General features: G+C 50.7%; 1 protein-coding gene across 1 annotated transcript; it reads left to right on the top strand.

Annotated features, from left to right (window-relative positions):
- The first annotated feature begins 658 nt into the window (after positions 1-658).
- PRSS16 (serine protease 16) lies at positions 659-8798 on the top strand. Its single transcript, XM_054564821.1, has 12 exons — positions 659-728; positions 798-958; positions 1737-1836; positions 1974-2103; positions 3417-3540; positions 3772-3849; positions 3940-3987; positions 4480-4770; positions 5016-5157; positions 8029-8208; positions 8289-8434; positions 8551-8798. Exons 1-12 carry the CDS (start codon positions 659-661, stop codon positions 8617-8619), a joined length of 1539 nt encoding a protein of 512 aa, XP_054420796.1. The 3' UTR covers positions 8620-8798.
- The last annotated feature ends 5927 nt before the right edge of the window (positions 8799-14725 follow it).

Genomic DNA, 14725 nt, shown 5'->3' on the forward strand with positions numbered 1-14725 from the left:
CCATGGACAGAAATTCTGGTGGAAGCCTATTGATAATTTAATCTTTTTAAGGAAACGAAGAAAAAGAAAATATGCACTGTGTCTGATTGTGATTCTTTTAACAAGAGTTTGTTAAAAGAGAGATGTTCTACTTGGCCTCTGTGGGGATCAAACCAGCAACCTTGGCCTTATTAGCACCACACTCTAACCAACTGAGCTAACTGGCCAACTGTGGAACCCTGTTTTTACTTGAAGGTATAAAAAGTTTGTTGACATTTCTGTGTGTTCAGAACTAGGGACATCTCTCTCTCTCTTTTTCAAAGGACACTTTCTCATTTAGCTTATTTTAACGATGACCAAAGGGCAGACCCGAGGGAGAGACTACGGGGAAACTGAGGGACAGAGGAAGGGAGGTCAGAGGACGAAGAGAAAATCAGCAGCAGAGAGAAGAAATGGGATATCCAGGTGTCACATCATCAGTCCTCTAGACGCAGACTCTGGCGTCCCTGCCCCGCGTTGGTGGCTACTACAGACGCTTGGCCTGTCCCAGGAGAGGCGTCTGAAAGGGGAGGGGGAGGGGAACCAACCCTGAGCTCCCGATGAAAGGCTATAAATCTAAAGGCCAGCCCTGGGGACATGAGGAAGATCGCTAGAACCCTCGCGAAGAGCACTGGGCAGCATGGCCATGGGCCCTGCCCTGTGGCTGGGCCCTCTGCTCCTGGTTTCCTTCTGGGGGTCCACAGCTCCAGGTAGGAGCTGACAATCAGGTAGGGGTTCCTAAGGTGGCCCAGCTTGACTGTCCCCTCTGCATCCCACAGCTTCTCTTCTGAGGCGCCTGGGTGAGCACATTCAGCGAGTTCAGGAGAACTCTATCCTGAGCCTGAATCTGGCCCCGGAGACCGCGACGCTCCCTAAAGAGGGGTGGTTGGAGCAGCCGCTGGATCCCTTCAACGCATCTGACAGGCGGTCCTTCCTACAGGTGAGGCCGGGGGAGGGGAGTCTGCTGCCTTCTCCTTTCCTCTCCACTGCCTCTCAGCCTCCGTGTCCTTCCCCTGTCTTCACACCTGCGTCTCCCCACCTCTCTGCCCCTCAGTTGCTGTCAGCATACTTTATGGCCTTTAGTACAGCCACCTGTGTCTTACATGTGCCCTCTGTCCCCTATGCCCCTGTCTCTTTCCTCAATCTACTTTTTTGTCCCTTCAGTCCTGTCCTTCAATTCTCTCTCTCTCTCTCTTTTCACTGCCCCTCAGCACCCCTTCTCCCTGTCCTTCAGATTAAACACTAAACCCAGCAGCAGTTCTCAAGGTGCAGCAGAGATTTTGACCAGCTTTGGAACCAGCCCTTACTCACAACAGGCCCTTGAAGATATCTATTGAATGAACAAACTTCCCGCTTTTCACACCTACTCTCTACAGTCTCCAAAGGTCCTCTCAGGCATTATTCCTAAATCCACCTGCATTTGTTACTTATTCTACAACTATTATTTCAGCATATGACAGGTGCCTACCATGTGCTTGCCACTATCCTTGACCCTGGGGATATGAGAGAAAAAGTTGACAAAACATCTGCTCTTGTAGATCTTACATTCTAGATGAGGAGACAAACAGGAGGGAAATGAACACATATAAACAAGCATGTTTCAGATACTACAAGTACATAAAGAAAGACCCAGTAAGGGAGAGACTGCGATGAACTGGAAATAAGGAATTGGTCAGAATGATCACAGTCCCATTTCTTCTTCCTCATCCACCCCTCAGCGGTACTGGATAAACGACAGGCACTGGGCCAGCCAGGACGGACCCGTATTCCTGCATCTGGGGGGCGAGGGCAGCCTCGGGCCGGGCTCAGTGATGAGAGGTGAGATCCAGGGCTGGAAAGGCATAGCTAGGAAGTGGGTGGGGGCCAGGAAGGGCAGCTGCGCCCTGCAGTGCTTCAACCCTGAGGGTTGCAGGGGTAACCTCCCGCCCCTCACGCCCCTTCCACGCTCCTCACAGGGCACCCTGCTGCCCTGGCCCCAGCCTTCGGGGCCCTGGTGATAGGCCTGGAACACAGATTTTATGGCCTGAGTATACCCGCTGGGGGCCTGAGCGTGGCCCAGCTCCGATTCTTGTCCAGCCGCCATGCGTAAGTGTTTGGGGTCCTGGGACTGGGGATATCCCGTGTCTCTGTCGTCCACTGCCCGAAGTTGACCTTGAGTCCTTGGCTCATGTTTTCTTCTGAGTTTCAGTGTCTTATTCTCTCTCCATCTGTGGACTCTGCCCCTCTCTGTCTGTTTCTTTCTCCTCCACTGTATTCTTCTCTCATCCTTTTCCACTGTGGCTACCGGTCCAGATGACCTGTATGACACAGCCTCCTCTCTGGTCTCTGTTTCTTCCCTTGGCCTGTTCACTCTGTTCTCCAGAAAAAGTCAGAGTGAGCGGGAGAGCATAAACCATATCACCACTCTCCCTACCTCAACTCCCTCACATCTCTCACCTCTTAATAAAGCCAGGTGTTTACAGCGGCCGCGAGGCTTGACTGGCTCTGGCTCTCAGCTCCCTCACCTCCCCTTTCTCCCTGGACTCCAGTGGCACTGCCAGCCTCGCTGCTCTCCAGACGTTCAGGCGCATTGCTGCCCTGGGCCTCTAAACTCTCCCCTCTGCAAGGAGGAGGCTCCCCCAGATGTTGCGTAGCTCCCCCTCACCTCCTGCAGGGCGTCCTGCTCCTACGAACAACCCCACTGCTCTCCTCCCACCTGCTCTGCTGTGCACCGCGCACTTCTCTCCCCGTTCTGCATGGCGCCTCTCCGGGCGTCTGTAATCCTCTGTCTTTTTCTGTCTGAGGCTTGTCGCCCTCTCTGCATCTCTTTGCCTCTGTTATTCCCTGTCTCCCAGTCTTTTCACAAGCTAAACCGGTTCATTTTTTAATTTTTTGTTGTATTTTTTTCCATTACCGTTCAGCCTCATTTCCCCCCCTCCCTCTGTTAAACCGGATTCTACCGGCGGTAGAATGGCACTAACTGCAAACCGTTTCAGAAAGGTCAGGGAGGAAAGAGAGCACAAGACAGAAAAGATGTTAGGCTTGTCCCGGCGTCTTTTCCATTGATTGCCCCCTTGGCCCCAATACTCTAACCTATCCAGCCCACCAGCCCTCCTCTCTCTGAGCTCTTCTCGACTGTCCCCGCCCTCCTGTATTTGCGAGGTGTCCGCCTCACCTACCCTGAGGCTTTTTTCCTCTCCCCCCTAATCTGGAAGGAAAGGAGGGTGGAGGCTTAACCAAGGGTCTCTCCTGGCCCAGCCGCCGTCGGAAATGGGCGTGCGGGTTAAGTCCTCCGAAGTGCCCCATGAGGACGCAGTCCTGTCTCCTGGGCAGAGCCTCTGCCCCGCCTGCCCAGAGCGGGGCGCTCCCGGACCCCGGCGGTGACCGGCGGTGACCGACCAGCCTCCCCTCCACCCCAGGCTGGCCGACGCGGTCTCCGCCCGCCTCGCGCTCTCCCGCCTCCTCAACGTCTCGGCCTCCAGCCCGTGGATCTGTTTCGGAGGCTCCTACGCCGGCTCCCTGGCCGCCTGGGCGCGGCTGAAGGTCCCGGGACTCCTCGGGGCGGACGCGGGGGTGGGGTGGGCTCAGGGCCCCGTCTCGCGGGGAAGGAACACCCTCTCCCCGCACCCTCCCCCCAGAAGGGCTTTCCACAGCTGTCTTCACACGGGTCCGCGGTCAACGGGCGGTGCTCGCCCGGGGCCCCCGAAGAGCGCGGGCCCGGGGCGGGAGATCGAGGTCCCGCCCTCGGACCGCCTGACGACTTCTCCTCCCCAGTTCCCGCATCTCCTCTTCGCCGCGGTCGCCTCCTCTGCCCCGGTGCGGGCCGTGCTGGATTTCTCCGCGTACAACGAGGTGCGGGCGCGGGCTCGGGCGGGCCCGGGAGGAGCCGGGCCCCAGCGGCCGGGTCCCTGAGGCACCTCTCCCCACGCGGTCTGACCACAGGTGGTGTCCAGGAGCCTCACGAGCACGGCGATCGGCGGGTCCCCGGAAGTAGGAGCGGCCCAGTCTGAGGGGGAAGAGGAGGGGCGGGGAAGGAGGGTGGGAGGGGAGGCCTCCAAGAGGGGACCAGAGGACAGGCCTGAAAGCGGGCGGGGTCTGAGGAGGTGGGAACCCCGGGAGGTGGGCGGATCCTCGAGGAAGCCTGAGCTGAGGAGGGTGTGGCAACGGAAGGGAGGAGCTTCAAAGGGGGCGGGGTGAGGAGGACCTGGCCGAGGAGAGATGACCCTATCAGCTGGTGAGGCTCAGTGTGGGGCGGGGCCTGGAGAGACCCTATCAGCTGGTGAAGCTCAGCGTGGGGCGGGACCTGGGGGCCGATCTCCCCCCTGGAGGTGTGGTCTAGTGCCGGGCTACCAATGACCGAGTTCTACTCCCGAGGGAGGATCGGGCCCGGGGAAGTCGGAAGCCTAGGAGGACGCTGCTCCTGGAAGAGACAGGCCTGGCCCAGGCCTGGGTCTCCGCCGACGCTGCCTCTCCTCCTCGCAGTGCCGGGCGGCGGTGTCCACGGCCTTCGCGGAGGTGGGGCGCCGGCTGCGCGCGGGAGGGGCGGCCCGGACGGCGCTGAGGGCGCAGCTCGGCGCATGCGCATCCCTGGGCCGCGTGGAGGACCGGGAGGAGCTGCTGGGGGCGCTGCAGGCTCTGGTGGGAGGCGCAGTGCAGTATGACGGGCAGGCGGGGGCGCCGCTGAGCGTGCGGCAGCTCTGCGGACTCCTCCTCGAGCGCCAGGGCAACAGCAGCCTCCTGGCGCCGTACCGCGGGCTGCTTCGAGCCGTGCAGGTGAGCCGCCCTGAGCACGGCGGAAGGGTCAGTCCACCGGGGCCCCTGCTCCACCTCCGCTGTGCAATCTTGGGCAGCCGTGAACCTTACTGAGCCTTAATTTCCTCATGTGTCACTTGCCCAAGGTCCCAGTCATCTAGTACTTTAACCTCCACCCCACAGGGATCCAGGCACCCACCCTCTGTGACCAGACTCCCAGGACAACTTGGGAACTCCTCTCCTGATATCTGACCTTTGACTTGTAGGTCGTCCTACACAGCCTGGGCCAGAGGTGTTTAAGCTTTTCCCGAGCAGAGACATTGACCCAGCTGAGGGTCACAGAACCAGAGTTGTCCAGGGTTGGTGACCGGCAGTGGTTGTACCAGACATGTACGGAGTTTGGCTTCTGTGAGTGCCTGGCCAACTCTCACTTCTGATTTAAAGGGAAAAAAAAAAAAAAGACTATCGAAGTGATAGGGGATAGACAACAAGCATTAATTTGAGATCAATTAGAATACCTATACTAGAAGGATTCATTCACACAGAATCTACATAGTTTTCCAAAGAAGACAAAGACAATAGGTATTTAGGAGTAAGGGAAGGGGAAAATTATATCAATAGAAGGAAGGTATTTACATTTATTGGTGCAGATAAGCTAACAGTGAATTAACATAAAAAATTTCATTTTTCAGTCCCATAGCCATCAATCTGGTATTCATAATATCTGCTTTCTTGTTACCTTTGCAAACAGTTCTTTGGGGCACAAAGTTGCTTTAGGCCCAGTCCAAAGGTTATTTTCCCCTGGTTTTTAACATCCAAAAGTTTGAAGCATAAGGCATGGAAGGCAGTTCCTCTCTCATGGAAGCTCTGACTCCATTTTAAAGAGGCTCTTTATATTATTACGTATTTTTTACATTTCTCCTTTTTTTCAAATTCTCACCCCAAGATACTTTTTTTTATTGATTTTTAGAGAGAGGAATGGAGAGAGAGTAACATTGATTGGTTGCTTCCCATATGCACCCTGACCCAGGCACGAACCTGCAACCTTTTGGTGTACAGGACAACGCTCCAACCAACTGAGCCACCTGGCCAGAGCAGTTTTTCTTTCTGTGATCAATATCGTTCCTCAGAAACACTGACCAATTATTGGAAAGCAGCACTGCTCAGTTATTAAATCATCATTGGTTCTTAATGGTCAGGTGGCTCCTTTTGGGTACATCATGTCATTGTCAGTCTCTTGTCACCAGGAAGGCTCATTCATGGTGTGTCATGTCCCATAGAGGTGGGAAAGTGCTCTTTTAGGAACCTGAGCCCACAACTGAGCAAAAACAGTGCCAAAACAGAGTAAGGCTCTACCGTCATGTTTCCTTAAGAGCATGGGAGCATCTTCTGTAGTTTGAGTTTCTTTACACGAAAATTTTGTAGGCCTTGGTGGTCATTCAAAACATCGAGCAGTCGTTGTCAGAGTATTGTCAGAGTGGTGTCTTTATAACATCAAGCTGTATAAAACAAAGATTTATAAAAGCAGAACTTTCTATAATAACACACAAAAAACTCTAATTTGAAGAATAACTCTAAACCAGCATCAATACCTGAGGGCAGTTAACTGAAGATACTAGAAAACCATGAGGTGTCAGCGGACCCCATATTTAATCATTTGGCTTGCACCCAGATTTTACCTAGTTCTATCTCTGTTCTGCCAGACCAAGTACAACAGGAGGTATTAACAATAGAGAAACCCCATCTTGTTCAGCTAGGATATGGTTAAGAGCAATTCTATTGCCTAATACAACTCATATAAGGAAACTGAAAGATTTTTTCCTGGTTGGCTATTTCTGTGGCAGTCATTGCAATGCCTGCCCAAGGGGAAAATGTGGGACCTTTGCTAGAGCTGACCTTGCCGGGCATTGGACAGCCTTGACTGTGTGTGGTCAGTTGCTTGTTTTGACCTGGGAGGTAGGTTTAAAGATGACGCCCATGTTGAATTATCTTTCTAGTCAGAGATCAGAGGGAAAAGGAAGTAATAACCATTACGGTGAGTGCTTGACCGCCATATTTTTTGTGAGAAAGGAAGGAACCAGAGTAAGGGGGAGAGAGAAGAGTAGAAGGTATAGATTCCACAGGCCTGGTCTGGAATCCTGGGTCAGTTGTCCACAACAGGCGTCGCCTGCTTCGCTTCCTAGTAATTATTTAGTTTAAACCATCTGTTGGTCGAACAGTCCAGTTAGGTGCAAGAAACTTTCTTTAAATTGGAAACAGGAATCTAAGAGTCGACATCTTTAAATACGGTTACATGTAGATTCGTTAAGAGTCCCTAAAATTCTGGACAGATCAGGTAGGAAGGAAAAAAATTGTTTTAATTCTGCTTACAGAGGTGTAACTTACCAAATTGTTGTAGGTCATAGGTAGTTTAGAAAAAAATTCTTATACCCAAAAAACAAAGATCAAAATCTAGTAATATTTCATATAAAAAGCCATAAAAATCATAATCATCCTTGTCAGTTCACTTAACCCCATGTTATTAATTTTTGTTGGTCTTGATATTTTTGGTAGTAGTTTTATGATCCAGTATTTTAGAGCTCTATAAATCTTTACCCAGTTCAGTGTTATGTTTTTAAACTTACCTCTTCGAAGATGAAACAGTCATAGGAAGATGTTTTCCAGAGCATCAGAGTAAAACAATACCTGCCTCTAATGATAAAAGATTTTAACACGGCCACGGCTGAAGACCTGGCGAGAGGTCACATACATGCGTGGAAGGGATGCAGACGACTTGGTCACCCTCCCAGTCTTCGTTGGCTTGATCATGTATAAAATTCTTCTCTCAAGATCCCTCCACAAACTTTCTGCAACTTACACAAACCCTCTGCAACCTACATATACTTTTCAGTTTTTGTCCTCTTTTCATATTTTTTTTAATCATTTTATTTTTGGACAATTACTTTCCTTTTTCCTTCTTACAAAAAAGTCTTATATCCTTCCTTATCCGAAAAAACACATTCCATTTTCTTTTCCCTCAACCAGACGCCTCTCCATGCTTCATACCTCCTTCTAGTGAGAGCACGTACCTTAGTTTTCATGTGCAGTCATTCTGTGTTTTCCTTATTACTGTCCCATCAAGCCCTATCATTCTGCGCCCTCACGGCCCGGGGCACGGGGGGTGCCTCCGGCAGGTCCGTGAACTCGCTGTCATTACTGGGGAGAGCTCTGTAAATGATTATGGACGGAGACTGGGGGGTTGGGTTTATACCCGACACTTACAGATGTCTCCCTCCACAGATGTCACTTGTGAGGACCCTAGATGTCCTTTCTCCCAACTCCCAGCACTGCCCTCCCAGCTAGAGCTGTGTGAGAAGGTTTTCGGGCTTTCAACCTCATCCATAGTCCAAGCTGTGGCCCAGACCAACTCCTACTACGGTGGCCAGACCCCAGGGGCCACCCAGGTGCTGTTCGTTAACGGTGAGCGCGCCATCACACCTGGCCCCAAAGTCTCCGCCTTGCCCCAGCTCAGCACACCGTTCTCTCCTTTTTTTCCCCAGGGGATACAGACCCCTGGCAAGTGCTCAGCATAACGCAGGCCTTGGGACCCTCGGTGTCAGCCCTTCTCATCTCTGGTGCCTCTCACTGCTCGGACATGGCACCTGAGAGGCCCTCAGACTCCCCCAGCCTCCGCCAAGGGCGCCAGGTAAGAGACTGCTCTGGGAGATTTACATTTTCTTTTGTATTTGCATGCAATTTGCATGTTCCTGCCCTCGCCGGCGCTAGGACCTAACTTTCAAAATTCTCCTCACCTCTCCACAGAGCATCTTTCAGCAGCTGCAGAGCTGGCTCGGGCCGGCAAAAAGGAGCCCACTTAGGGGTGGGCCCTGACCCACACCCTCCCCCACTCCCTGCGTGGCCATCTCCGGCCAGGACATATTTGTTCACTGGATGGGAGAAAGCAGCTTCTTTAGAAAGAGAAATTCCCAGGGATCGGGATTCAGCCCCTGCTCTGCATATAACTCACCTGTGTCTGGAGCCGTCCTCACTCCCAACTAGACCTGTGCTGTTACAGACACCGTTCGGTAAATAAAAAAGCGGTGGTTTTTCTCATTGTGAATGTTGGTTTTTTAATGTCAAATGTCAGAGAAATGTCACTCTTCATACTGGTGCCCTCCCCTGGCTAATTGGCTCAAATTCTGCGCAGCTCCCTGGCTGGGTGCCTTGTGCCTCTCTCTCTCGACCTCAGGCCCGGCCCTGTCTGCTTCTCACCCTTCTCTCGTGGTAGCTCCTTCTCTAGTCTCTTCCTCTCTATCTCATCTGTCTCTATCTGTCTCAGTCTCTCCTGTTTCTCCAAATACCTTCATTTCCCTGTGTGTCTTAGTCTGTTTCTCTACTTCTCTCCATCCCTCAAGGTCTCTCTGCCCTTGGTTATCTCCATTGCACGGTTTCTACTTCTCATTTTTGGTCTCTGTGTTACTTCAGTCAGTCTGTCTCTCTCTCTTTCTCTCGCCCGCCCCCACCCCGCCCTCGATTTCCCTCTCGGACATTCCCTGTCCTCCTTCGCCGCCTTCTCAGTCTCTGTCTTCTGGGGCTCTCTCTGACTCTGTCTCATATGCTCATCCTCACTGCCTCTCTTTCTCTTCTCATCACTTAATATTTGCTCTTCTCTGTCTGTCTCTCTTTCAGTCTTACTTCTAAACCTATCACTCGCCAACTTTTCCCAAAATCAAATGTTACTCTCTGACATTTCCAGCTGCCAACCCTAGGGATTTAGGGCTCTGGTGAAGCCTTCCTCATGGGGGCACCCCCAGGTTCTGGGAGGATGGGCCCAATCCCAAGGGTCCCCCCCTTAGCCTGGCTCAGCAGGACCAGCTGTGCTCCAGTTCCCCACCATGAGCAGCAGCCGACAGGTCTCAAGGCAGAGAGAGCTGGGGAGCAGGGGCCACGGAAAGGCAGCTCAGGAAGATGGAGCTGGTGAGAGAAGCCCTGACGCCCGCTGCCCTGTGAGGAAGTCACTCCTGCCTTTCTTGACTCCAAACCCTGAGCAGTAACTAATTTTTTCTTCAACAGCCTAGTCTCAGTGCCTCCATTTATGTACTCACCACATCCACCATAGTCTGACACATCTTGGTTCCTCGGTGCCTGCTGAGAAATGAAGGGATGAGGTCTAACTTCAACTCTTGACATATTCCTGGTTTCCCTCCTGTTTTGCTGGATGCATTTTCTCTCAATGTCCTTTGCAAACTTCTTTTCCACTTAATATCTAATGGGCGTGCATTTGGTGTGGGCGGCTTTCTCTTGTCAAGCATTCTCAGAACTTCAGAGCTGGGGGGGGGGGGTAAAAATTAACCTCACACCTGTCTCACACCATACTCAAAAATTAATCAGATGGGTCATAGATCTAAATCTAAAGCTAAGTCAAGGAAAAAAATAGAAAACTTGCTTATGACCTTGTAGTAGGCAAATATTTCTTAGGAAAAAATAGCATAAAATACAGTAAAAGTGACAAATTGAACACTATCAAAAACTCTGCTCATTAAAAGACATCGCTAAGAACTGGAAAGACAAGCAAAAGACTGAGGGAAAACATTCATAATACTATGTCTGATGATGGGCTTGGGTCCAGATAATTTAATGACCTGCCAGAAACCAATAAAAGACGCTCATAGACACAGACAATGGTGTGGTGATGACCAGAGGGAAGGGGGGTGAGGGCCGGGCGGGGGTGGGCAGAGGGAGGCGGGGGGGATGGGGACATCTGTGATAGAGCCAACGATGAATAGTTTTTAAAAAGACAAGTAACAAATGGGCAAAGCACTTGAATAAGTACTTCAATTTAAAAAAACATGTATAGCCAATAGTCACATGAAAAAAATGCCCAACCTATTTAGCCAGTAGAGAAAGATGATTAAAACCACAGTGAGGCCTCCGGTCAAGATGGCAATGTGGGCAGACATGGCTCTCCTCTTCGCACAACCACATCAAAATTACACTAAAATATAGAACAACCATCACTTGGGAACATCAGAATTCAAGTTGATTGGAAGGCTGACAACGATGGAGTTGAAGAAACCACATCCATCCAGACTTGTAGGAGGGGCACAGACATGGAATGGGCTGGCCCCATGCGCACATGGGTGAAAATGCGGGAGGGGTGTCTTGGGAGTGAGTAGTTGCAGCCTCACACCAGGCTCCCCAGCCCAGGATTCCAGCGCCAAGACGATAAGTCCCTGCAGCTTCTGGCTGCAAAACCCAGCAGGGACTGAGTTGGTGGGGGAGGCTGCGGGAGCCCCGAGCAGCTCCTCTTGGGGAACCCACACATGGACTCACCTACTCAGCTTTATTCCCTCGGAGCTCCAGAACCAGGGTGGCAGCTTACAGGCCCCAGCGGTACACAGGGAGAGACTCAAGTATCTGGCATCAGGATGAGCAGAGGCCATTGTGCCTTTGCTGAGCCCTCCCCCGACAGAGCCCGTAGGCTGCTACCATATCTGAGACTTCATCGCCCTGGCTGACACTGTGTGACCCACCTTGGAGATCCACAGAGGCTCTACTGCACCCAACTTGCAGGCCCATTCAAGCTGCTTTTCCAAAAGAATGGCTGGTCTTGGCTCCTAAATCCTACCCATGAGCCCTAGCAGTAGCCAGATTATATTCATAGCTTGGCTTTGCCTGGGAATCTCTAAACCCAGCACAAGCAGCAGCCATCTCAGATTGCTTTGCAACTCAGGCAGCTCCGCGTCGGTGGGTTCAACTTTTAGTTCCACTTAGCACAGAGCAGCCCTGCATGGGACCACAATGCGGCGCGGGTCGGTTCAGCCGGATGCGTGAAGGAGGCGCGTCTGCGGAACAGACACACAGGGAATCGGCGCTGGGACCTCGCAGGCAGAGTGTCGTGACAGCCAGCTGTTCTCCTCGGACACTTCCAGGGACCGAAATCCCGCTCAGCTCCAGGTGCGCGCCCAGCAGGCAGGGACCTTGGGCGGCAGGTAGGGAGCCGGACGCTTCCCGAGTCAGGACCATGGACAGCGCACCCCGGACTCCGGGAGCTGAGAAAGGGCTTTCTCGGTATATTGAGTTGATGGTGTGTGTTGTGTTCACAGATTTGTTTATTTCTATAAACAAATTTCTAGGAGCAGGTGGGCAAATGGGCCCTACCTCATCAGGGAACACTTCACCCTCGTGACTATTGCTGCGTCCGCACCTGGTTAGCGTCTACTCATCTTCCCTTCCTCGGGAAGAACTTCTCTAAAACTTTCTAAATACGTCTTCACAGTTCTCTTAGCACTATGTACCTTTTTCGTTGAAAATTTGTGCTAGTTTGCATGGTGGCTTGATCCCTCTGTCTCTCTCACTAGAATATAACTTACAAGAGGGTAGGTGTAGTGCCCAGTTTCGTTCATTAACGAAACCCTAGTACACACGATAAATATTAATTGAACAACTATGTGAACGCTCACCGTGGCCCTGCCAATGAATTTTATCTCAGTTTTGAGATGAAGCGACTGGAGAAGCTGTGTCTCCAAGCCCTGGGAGGCTCCCTCCGATCGCAAACTCTAGGGCAGCTCTGCGTTTGTTGTGGGTTCTTTCTGGAGAAGAACGATAAGGCAGGAAGCTTCCCTGGAGGAGGTTTCTTTATTTTTTTCTTTGTTACCATTAAACTTGGATGCTTCCTGCAAAGATTTGGTTACACGTTTTTAGTTAAGACCTGTAGTTAAGGTTGGTTCTTAAAAATCAGTATGATATTTCTTCATTATTGAAGAATACATCCATTCTATAAGATATATGTGTACGATATATTCATCTTATTATTTCACAACCAATTGGTTCTCCAAAAATCTTTTTCTTATCTACTCATGTCCAGCCTTTACAAAAATGTTCAACCTGAAAGTAGCCTCTCCAGCTCCATTTGTGAAGTTTCCAAGATAGCAATTTCATCCAATACTCACTATGAAGCCTTTCATTTCTCCCATTTTCATTGTAAGTTATTTCTAGAACTCGGCACTGGTTCTGAATGGCACCTACGTGCTCTCTAGCGGTGTCATGGAAATGTGTGGGAACTTTTGGTCGTCACCATGACTGGCATTTGGTCGCTGAGTCCGGGGTGCAATGTGCCGGGCAGCCACTGACTGTCCTGAGCTCTGCTTGACTCCTAATGTCCTTCTGGACTTTAATGTAAGTGAAAATGCTTTGCTTACCTGAGCCTAAAACTAAACTCACTTTATATATAAACGCAAACACTTTACATGGATTTAAAGGACACCAAATTTATAAAGTGAGGAATAACTAGTCTTTGTTCTGTTTTACTCAGGAAAGAATGTCATGAAGAGCAGGACAATTTGCCTGGGACTCACCAGCGAGACAGGCCCCTGTCCTGGTGATTCCGCGTCCGGGCCCAGGATCCGCTCGGGCACACGACAGTGGCGGGTAGAGGGAGCAATCTCTGACGCTCGATTATTATTTGTTTTTTGTTTTCGACTCCCTTCACCAACTGCTCCCACCACCACCCCTATGCCTCTGGCAACCACCAATCTGTTCTCTGTATCTACGAGCTTGGTTCTGCTGTGGTTTTTTGATTCTAGATATAAGGGAGATCATATGGCATTCGTCTTTCTCTAGCTGACTTATGTCACGTAGCATAGCACATAGCACACTGCCCTCAAGGTTCATCCATGTTCTCACAGTTTGCAGGATTTCTTTCTTTCTCATGGCTGAATAATATTCTGGACCACATGGTTATGTGGAACATACCACATCTTTTCCCACTTATCTATAGGTGGACACTTACGTTGTTTTCATATCCCGATGGGGTCATTGCCCAACAAGAAATATACGATGCTCTTAGACCCGTATTCTTTCCTGTTTTGCTTTGTGTCCCCTTAAAGCCTCTTTTATTTAAAATGTACTATAGCTCTCTGTGTGATCTTTCCCCCATTTTTAGCAGTGTGATATTTTAAAAATAAAATCTTAGATTATGGACGTTTCTTTGATGACTCCGAAGACTCATTCCAAGTTTCGCAACAGCCAAGGTTGCATTGTGGGGTAGCAGCCACAGTCCAAGGGAGCGTTTCATGGTTGTTTAAATAAAATCCACATAGAGATGAATGGAAGAAAGCCATCCTGGCCAGAAGCTAGACCTGCAAGCATCTGGTCCATAGTCAGGTGCATTCTCCGTTGTACCGCTGGCAACAGCAACTCTTAGAAACGACGTTTGAAATGAGGCTTCAGAAGTTATCGGTACATAAGTAACAACTATTTTGAACTTAACATTTAAAAAAACCCCAAACTTTTGTAAGTCAGAGACCAGGTAGTTCAGTTGGTAAGGACGTGGTTCTAATAACAGAATTGTGGGTTTGATTCCCACACAGGCCATAGGCTTGTTTATTTTCTCAGTTCTTAACCGGTAAAAAGCACAGAACTACGTACAACATACAGAGTCCTGAGAAGTTTCAAATCCATCCTTGTTGTTATCCTCTAACCCAGTTCAGGTCTAACGACCCAGTTCAGGTCCCATAAACCCGGCGTCTCCCAAGCGGTGGCTGGTCCGCCTCCCCCGGAGCCGCGGGGCGGAGGGCTCAGAGCGGGGCTCGGCCTAATGGAACAGGCAAAGAAGTGGAAAAGGTAACTGGAAACTTTTTTAAAAGTTTATTTGATTTTAAACTGTCTTTCCAAATAGCAATCACCCTTCTTTTTCAAATCAACAAGACATGTAAGGTAAAAAGAAGTTCTTGAAAGGCGGTCCTTCTGATTTAACTGACAGTCCGGATGGCCCTGCGAGGGGGCACCGTGAACCGCGGGCCGGCGCCCGGCGCGGCTTCTCCCTCCGTCTCTTCCCTGAAGCCCCCGGCGTAAAAGGTGGGCGCGGCAGGTGGCCGCCCGCCGCGCGGTGCCAGAGGCGAAAAGCAGATGGACGTTATCCCTTTAGAGCGGAGTCAGGGGGCTTGAGAGGAAGAACTATATCATCAAAGAGTTTAGGGAAACCCCTTCGCAAGCG

The sequence above is a fragment of the Pteronotus mesoamericanus genome, unplaced genomic scaffold, assembly GCF_021234165.1.
Source record: "Pteronotus mesoamericanus isolate MK-2021 breed Mesoamerican mustached bat unplaced genomic scaffold, CSHL_Meso_final scaffold_99, whole genome shotgun sequence".
Classification (NCBI taxonomy): domain Eukaryota; kingdom Metazoa; phylum Chordata; class Mammalia; order Chiroptera; family Mormoopidae; genus Pteronotus; species Pteronotus mesoamericanus.